General features: G+C 40.5%; 2 protein-coding genes across 2 annotated transcripts; both read left to right on the forward strand.

Annotated features, from left to right (window-relative positions):
- Positions 1 to 1,778: 1,778 nt before the first annotated feature.
- Positions 1,779 to 4,580, forward strand: LOC112183883 (LINE-1 retrotransposable element ORF2 protein). Its single transcript, XM_024322197.2, has 3 exons — positions 1,779 to 2,603; positions 2,745 to 3,153; positions 3,289 to 4,580. The coding sequence occupies exons 1-3, from the start codon at positions 1,779 to 1,781 to the stop codon at positions 4,578 to 4,580; spliced, it is 2,526 nt and encodes an 841-aa protein (XP_024177965.2).
- Positions 4,418 to 5,906, forward strand: LOC121051882. Its single transcript, XM_040515456.1, has 2 exons — positions 4,418 to 4,654; positions 4,825 to 5,906. Exon 2 carries the CDS (start codon positions 4,902 to 4,904, stop codon positions 5,871 to 5,873), a length of 972 nt encoding a protein of 323 aa, XP_040371390.1. The 5' UTR covers positions 4,418 to 4,654; positions 4,825 to 4,901; the 3' UTR covers positions 5,874 to 5,906.
- Positions 5,907 to 7,791: the final 1,885 nt, after the last annotated feature.

Consider the following 7,791-nt stretch of genomic DNA (forward strand, 5'->3'; position numbering starts at 1 on the left):
GAACCAAGCGCACGACCCCAGCGGCGAACTAAGCGCGTAACCTTAACAGCTAACCAAGGGCGAGACCCAGGCGAAGAAGTGAAGCCTTTGATTGCCGAGGAATTGGAGCAGTACGAGTCCGTTTCGGAGTCTTCCGATGACAGCCTCGAAGACGAGGAAGAGGACGGCTATGAAGACAAGGAAAAGGACGGCGACGAAAACGAGGATGATGGCGACGATGAGGATGAAGATGAAGACGACGATGTCCAGGAGGTCGTACAGTCCTCTAGTGGCCCTCCGGTTCAGTCAATAGACGATGAGGACGACGAAGAAGACGAGGAAGACGTTGAAGGAGGCGATGAAGACGACCATGACGGCAAGGGAGATGACGACGACGACGAGGGCGAGGATGAGGTAATTAGCCGAATCTTTTCCTTTATTTTCCTTATTTGTTAAAGTAGCTTTCAGTACTTTCCGGTTGAAAATTTTCAGATCTGGTACTATTTGTTGTTTTGTTTTCTATTTTATTTTATTCCATAGAACTATTTGATTTGATTTCACTGGTTTTTGATATGAAAGTATGACCAAATAATTGGTGCTGAATAAAATTGAATTTCAATTTTTTTTTCCTTGTATTTGGTGGATTCTCAGTTTTGTATTGACGGTCAGTAGCTTTAGTTTTGTGTTTATGGTACTTTCTTATTGGATTGGTGGTGTTGTGTAATGCTTTAGTTTTGTGTTTATGGTACTTTCTTATTGGATTAGGATCGAGCTAATGAAAGCAATGCTGAAGTGAGCAAATGCGAGAAGTCCATGCTAGTATATTACTGGGGGCCAGTACAGTACTGCGGATCTGTACACTACTGAGGGTCAGTATACTACTGGGGCTAGTATACTGCTGGGGGTGACATACTACTAATCCTCAGTACACTACTGCTTGTATGCGGAAGCAACAAAATAGTGTCCAAGTTTCATGTTGTAATATGTACAAATAGTTTTTGGAATCATTAAATAAATGAGTTATTTCTGAGAAAAACAAAGATGGAATGTAGAGATATTCTTTTTTCATAATGCTACTGACATTCAACAGTGTTAATTCACATTATCCTAATCACAAGGGCAATTTCGTAATTTACTTGTCAGCAAAAATAATTAAAAAATGGAAGGAATCTGACCGCAAAGGATAATACCTTGCACACTAGCACATGGGAATTAAAAAAAAACAGGTTTGCTGATGGTAATTTATGGGCTAAAAGTGTAGGTAGTGATAATTTGTTAAATATAATAACAAATAAGCATTAGGTTGATTAACCTAACGTTTATGTTATTAGACAGAGGGAGATCCATGTTTGTAGATACCTATGAGAGACTAGCTAATGTTTTTGCTCGCAACACTGGTTCTTTAATTTTTATGTCTATGATTCCTATTAAGATTTGTGTTTATACCGTGTTTATAATCAAATTTCTCGCTCCATATATATAATTATTTTATAACATAAGCTGTATATATTAACTTACAATACCCGCAGGCAGTGCAGCACCGGTCGACGGTTGCTGCTGTACTTCCAAGGACGTCGGTCCCGGCTTTTCTCCAAGGGCGACGCCTGTCGTCGTTGCACAAGGCTATCTCGTCGCAGATAGCATCACTTGGCGCCGCTGCTGTCAAAGCTGTCGGACGCTGCTCTTTGGCGTCGCTGCTTCATGGTGGTCGGCTTCCAACATAGCTCGCTGCCCTACAGCGAAAATCAGGCTCTTCTTACTCGTTGAGCAGGACACGGTTAGAATCCCCAGCCCTAGGTATGGAGGTTTTGGCGTGGAATTGTCGTGGTTTGAATAACCCGGCGGTAGTACAGGCGTTGAAGCTTTTGATTCAACAAAGGAAGCCTTCTTTTATCTTCCTGTCAGAGACCAAGATTGATGATTGGGAATACATGAATTCCTTACGTCTGCAAATTGGGTACTTGAATTGTGAGGCTGTTTTCAGTGAGGGTCAGTCCGGTGGAGTTGCTCTCTTCTGGGCTGATGGTTTAGATGTTTGCTTCCTGTCAAAATCCAGGAGCCATGTTGATGTGGAGGTCAGAGAGACTGATGGGTCTGGTGTGGTATGGAGGCTGACAGGTTTGTACGGTAATCCAGTGACGGCGGACCGCCATTTGACTTGGGCACTGCTACGATCTCTGTGGGCCGAGTCGGCGCTGCCTTGGGTGGTTGTCGGAGATATGAATGAGTTGTTGCATGCTTATGAGAAGGAAGGCGGCGTGGTGCGCCTGGAAAGGCAGATGCAGCCTTTTAGGGATGCATTGTCTCAGTGTGACCTCTTTGATTTGGGCTTTCATGGCTCGCCATTCACATGGCGTGGGCCAGGGATGAGGAGTAGGCTGGACCGGGCGGTTGCATCCGTCACCTGGTCAGACATTTTTCAGGCGGCACGAGTTTTACATCTGCCTCTTGTCCATGGTGATCATGTCCCTATCTTGGTGGGTGTGTTTGCTGGAATTCCACCTACTATGGGGCGGCGGAGACACCGCTTTCGCTTTGAGAGTTTTTGGACCCTTCATGAGGGTTGCCGGAATGTGGTTAAGGCAGGTTGGGAGCCTGAGGTGAATGGTTTGCGTATGCAGCAGGTTACAAGGAAAATCATGCATACCCGATTTTCTTTGAATCAATGGCAGCGTGAATCCTTTGGTATGAGACGTAGAGAGATTGGGTTATTGCGTGATCGGCTTTAGGCTTTGTTTTCTTTGCCTTTATCCGCTACAAATCAGGAGGAATGTTCTGCTCTTACTGCAAAGTTGGAAGGTTTATTGGCAGAAGAGGATGTGTACTGGAAGCAGCGTTCCAAAGTGACTTGGTTAGCAGATGGCGACAGGAACACTAAGTTTTTTCACAGGAAAGCTTCCAACCGCAGAGCTAAAAACAGATTGACAGGATTATTTGATTATAATGGTGTCTGGCATGATACATCTCAAGGGATGGAAGATGTGGTGTTGCACTATTTTTCCAGTATGTTTAAATCTAATGATATTAATTCTATTCATATGCGAAATGTTGTTGGGCTTCTGCAGCCTAAGGTGACTGCGGATATGAATTTCGACTTGTGTGCTCCTTATTCTGCTTTGGAAATTAGGGCTGCTTTGTTTCAAATGTATCCGACGAAAGCCCCAGGACCTGATGGTATGCCACCTATGTTTTTTTAGAAGTATTGGGAGGTAGTAGGTGGGGATGTTGTGTAAGCAGTTCAAAATTTTCTGCATACTGGGCAAATCCTTGGTGAGATCAATTTTACACATATTTGTTTGATTCCCAAAGTAAAAGATCCAGTGTCGGTTACTGATTTACGGCCTATTGCTTTGTGTAATGTGATCTATAAGATTTGTTCAAAAGTGATTGCTAACAGGTTGAAGAAGATTTTATCAAAGATTATATCTCCATGTCAGAGTGCTTTTATCCCTGGGAGATTAATTATAGATAATACTCTTGTGGCAAATGAGGTATCACATTTTATTCATAATTGTTACTCTAGCACTGAGGGGGTCTTCTCTTTGAAGCTTGACATGAGTAAGGCTTATGATCGCATGGAGTGGAATTTTCTGGAAGCTGTTCTCCTGAGATTGGGCTTTGCAAAGTCGTGGGTGGGAGTGATTATGAAGTGTGTGACTACTGTGAAGTATGCCTTTCTGATAAACGGTCAGCCTAGGGGCCATTTGACTCCTACTAGGGGGCTTCGACAAGGTGATCCTTTATCACCTTACTTGTTTCTTCTGTGCACGGAAGTTTTTTCAACTTTGCTTGAGCGTAAAGTCGGGTATGGTGAGTTGCAGGGTATTAAAGTCTGTGAGGGTGCTCCTACTATTCATCACTTATTATTTGCGGACGATAGTTTGTTGTTTGGAAAAGCTACTTTGCATGAGTGTCTTCATATCCAGAATGTTCTGCATGATTACGAGTTAGCTTCTGGTCAGCAGATTAATTTTTCTAAGAGCAGTATTGTTTTTAGTAAGAGAGTTCCAGAGGTGGACAAGTGTGCTATGGCAGGTTTCTTGGGTGTCTCTATTGACGCTAAGCATGAGACATATTTGGGACTGCCTACTTATTTGGGGAGGAATAGGACTGAGCCTTTTGCTTATATCAAGGAGAAATTGAGTAAAAAGTTAGCTGGTTGGCAGGGAAAACTACTGAGTAGTGCTGGTAAGGACCTACTTATAAGGGTGGTGGCACAGGCTTTGCCATCCTATGCTATGAGCTGTTTTTTGCTTCCAAAGGGGTTTTGTGATGATTTACATCAGATGTGTGCTCGATTCTGGTGGGGGAGTAAGTCCAATGAACGTAAAATTCATTGGAAGTCTTGGGAACGTCTTTGTCGTTCCAAAGAGGAGGGTGGTATGGGGTTTCGTGATCTGCACGCCCATAACCTAGCTCTACTTGCTAAACAGGGTTGGAGGTTACTTCGCAATCCAGGCACCTTAGTCAGTCGTTTGTTTAAGGCTATATACTTTCCTGACTCTTCTTTTTTGGAGGCTCCAGCCCCAAATCATGCTTCTGCTTGTTGGAGAGGTATTTTTGCTGCTAGTTCGGTGTTGAGAGGAGGGATCCGTTGGTAGGTAGGTGATGGAACATCTATCAAAATTTGGGAATCTCCTTGGATCCCGAGACCCACTTTTTTCAGGCCCGTGAGGTATGCTCCCTCTTCTCTTTGTATGGTTAGTGGGCTTATTCAGAATGGGGGCTGGAATAGAGAGTTGATTGCTGCTAATTTTGATGTTGATGATGCTACTTTCATCTATTCTATCCCTCTTAGTATTAATAGGGTTCCTGACAGATATGTTTGGCATTTTGACAAGAAAGGTCTTTTTTCTACTAAAAGCGCTTATAAGGTGGCTTTTGCTTCTCTACACCCTGCTATTTCGGATCATTCCTCCTCTATGGTGATCCCAAGTAGTTGGAAGCATTTATGGGATGCGTCTGTTCCAGGTAAGGTTAAGGTGCATGTTTGGAAGGTTTGTGCATCTATTCTGCCAACTGCTGGCCAGCTTAGGGAACGCAGAGTGCTTGTTGGTGAGGGGTGTCCATTCTGTAATAGGGAGGAGGAAACCATTTCCCATATCAGTAGGGAGTGCAGTTTTGTGAGGGATGTGGTTGGTCTAGCACCAGACCTTGGATCTGTGTTCGGGCTACCGCCATGTTCCTTATTGGAGTGGTTGGCTTTGTGCTATACTATAGTATCTCCGAGTTCTTTCTCTCTGCTAATGATGTTATTATGGGGGGTGTGGAAGGAGCGTAACCAACATTTATGGTATGGTCAATTCCGCTCTGCACATCAAGTTTACTTCCAAGTTGTTACTTTATTTCACTCTTTCAAGGCTGCAAGGATTCCTGAGAATGTCAAACTGGGGCGCCAAGTTAAGCCTTGGTGTCCACCTTCAGCTGGTTGGCTTAAGACCAATATAGATGGGGCATTTGACATGACCACCAGGTCTGGGGGTCTGGGTGTGGTAATCAGGGATTCTAATGGCACAGTGGTGGCTGGTGCTTGTGGGACTTGTACTGATGTTGCTTCTCCTGTGGTGGTTGAGGCCTTGGCTTGTCGGTTGGCATGCAAGGTAGTAGTGGATAACGATCTGGGGCCAGTCATGTTTAAGACTGATTGTCTACAAGTTGTGCAAGCTATTTGCGCTGAAGGTGAGGATACCTCCGTTTTTGGCAGAATTATTGATGATATCTCTTCTTTATTATCTTCTCTGGCAGGATCATTCTTTTCTCATGTTTATAGGGAATCGAATAAACTAGCACATAAGGTGGCTAAGTATGCCTTGTTGTCTAGTGCACAAGTTTCATGGAGTGGGCATGTCCCTCCAGGACTTGATGGACTTTTTTCTACTCTTTGTACACGTTAATTCATCAATAAAGTTTGTCGTCCTTTGCTTCAAAAAAAAAAAAAAACTTACAATACCCAAATGCTCCTGCTCGATCAATATGTATCATGCAACCCCCGTTAAAATGTCTAGTGATTTATTCCTTTCGTATATAAGTGAGAGGTAATCAAAATGTTACTCGATAAAAAGCTTATTAGTTTGAATGAGAAAATTATAAAATTCGTAGGAATTTATAAATGATAGAATCTTTAACTCAATCAATCTAAAATTCCATCAATTGCAATTTCTATTGTTTAGTTGTATCTATTTAAGATTTGAAATGTATAATAAATTAAGAAAGTTTAAAAAAAATAAAAAAATAAAATAGAAAAAAGTCTTGTTTTGGAAATAAAAATTGAATACTGCAAATGAATTCTTAAATGACACATATTTTGGTATAAATTAAAGTGGAGAATTTAAATAATGAATTCATTTGTTTTTTTTTCACAGAAAAATTTAAAATTTCCAATCTAATAATGCTAAATGAGGGAATTGGCTCTTAGCAATTATGAAATCCTCATTTTCAATTAAATTCCATCAATTTTTTTTTCTCATTCAAACACACTCTAAAAGAGATGGGCAAGAAAAAGAAAGTTAGCTTTGCTTGCAGCCTCTCAGGACGTGTATATTCACAAAATTTATAAATAAATAAAAAAATAAAAAAAAATCATATCTCCACACGGATTGTGGCATATGTCAATGTACTAATTAATATATTTCGTACAATCTGAAATGAATGGAACAAATAGACTAGTGTAATTTCCCTAAAGTTTAGGAAATGAGGGTCTCAAATACCTATATATATAACAAGAACCAAGATACAATAATAGAGACTACAAGAATCAAATGTGGAAGGTATAGCAGAAATATTTGAACGACGGAATAATATTCTGGAAACTGCAGGGCAGAAAACATTTTCTTACTATATACAATGGCATCATGATCAAGTTCTTGACCAAACAGTACACTCCAACTATTGTAAATTAATATATTACAAACTCACGTGACAACAAGAAACTTGAATTCTGATTATTCCCTGTACCCCAAGACATGCACATTCAATCGAGATTAAGTCGATTAACAGTCCGGAAAGTGTCGGTGGGAACCGTCGGATCAACTTCGATTCTAAAAAGTAAAAGTGATGATGATCGAGCTCTGGAGAATATAAGGAAACGAGTCTAAACCTGTAAATGAGAATCCAAAACCTACTATTACTAAAGCTTTCAAGCGGATTAGCTGAAAAGAGGTGGGATTAATTGAGTAAAGCCAAAACTTCCTGGCAAAGTATATATCATCATATCACTAGAAACTGAAGATTCAAAATCAAATATATTCTGGTAATTTCATTACACTCCAACTATATTTCATTATAAAAGTTGAAATGCAATAGAAGCCATAGCAGATCGAATGATGCAAGTTACGAAACTTAATAAGAAAGAAACTGCAGCAAAAACAACAGCAACTTCATATCATTACAAGAAAGTGAAAATTCATAATCCCATTTAATTAAGGACATGAACTGCAGATCGAATGACGAAACTTAATAAGAAAGAAACTGCAGCAAAAACAACAGCAACTTCATATCATTACAAGAAAGTGAAAAATCATAATCCCATTTAAGGACATGAACTAAATATATAAAGTTCAGATCCATGTATTCTATATACTTCCCACGAACCCTTTAAACATGACATCTTATTCCTTCTTCACCTCCTTTAAATTCATAAAAGTTAGAAGAATACTTACTGACAAACGAAAAGGGTTTTCGGAATTCACCAAATAGAAGAAGGTAATAGTAATTCAGAAAACTAAAACTAGAATTGCCTGGCTCCATTCTGTCTGCCTCTACAGTTTCTGTTAACGAATGGTGTTCGATCTTCTTGGTAGTACTAACACCACC

The sequence above is a fragment of the Rosa chinensis genome, chromosome 2 (genome assembly GCF_002994745.2).
Source record: "Rosa chinensis cultivar Old Blush chromosome 2, RchiOBHm-V2, whole genome shotgun sequence".
In the NCBI taxonomy this organism is placed as follows: domain Eukaryota; kingdom Viridiplantae; phylum Streptophyta; class Magnoliopsida; order Rosales; family Rosaceae; genus Rosa; species Rosa chinensis.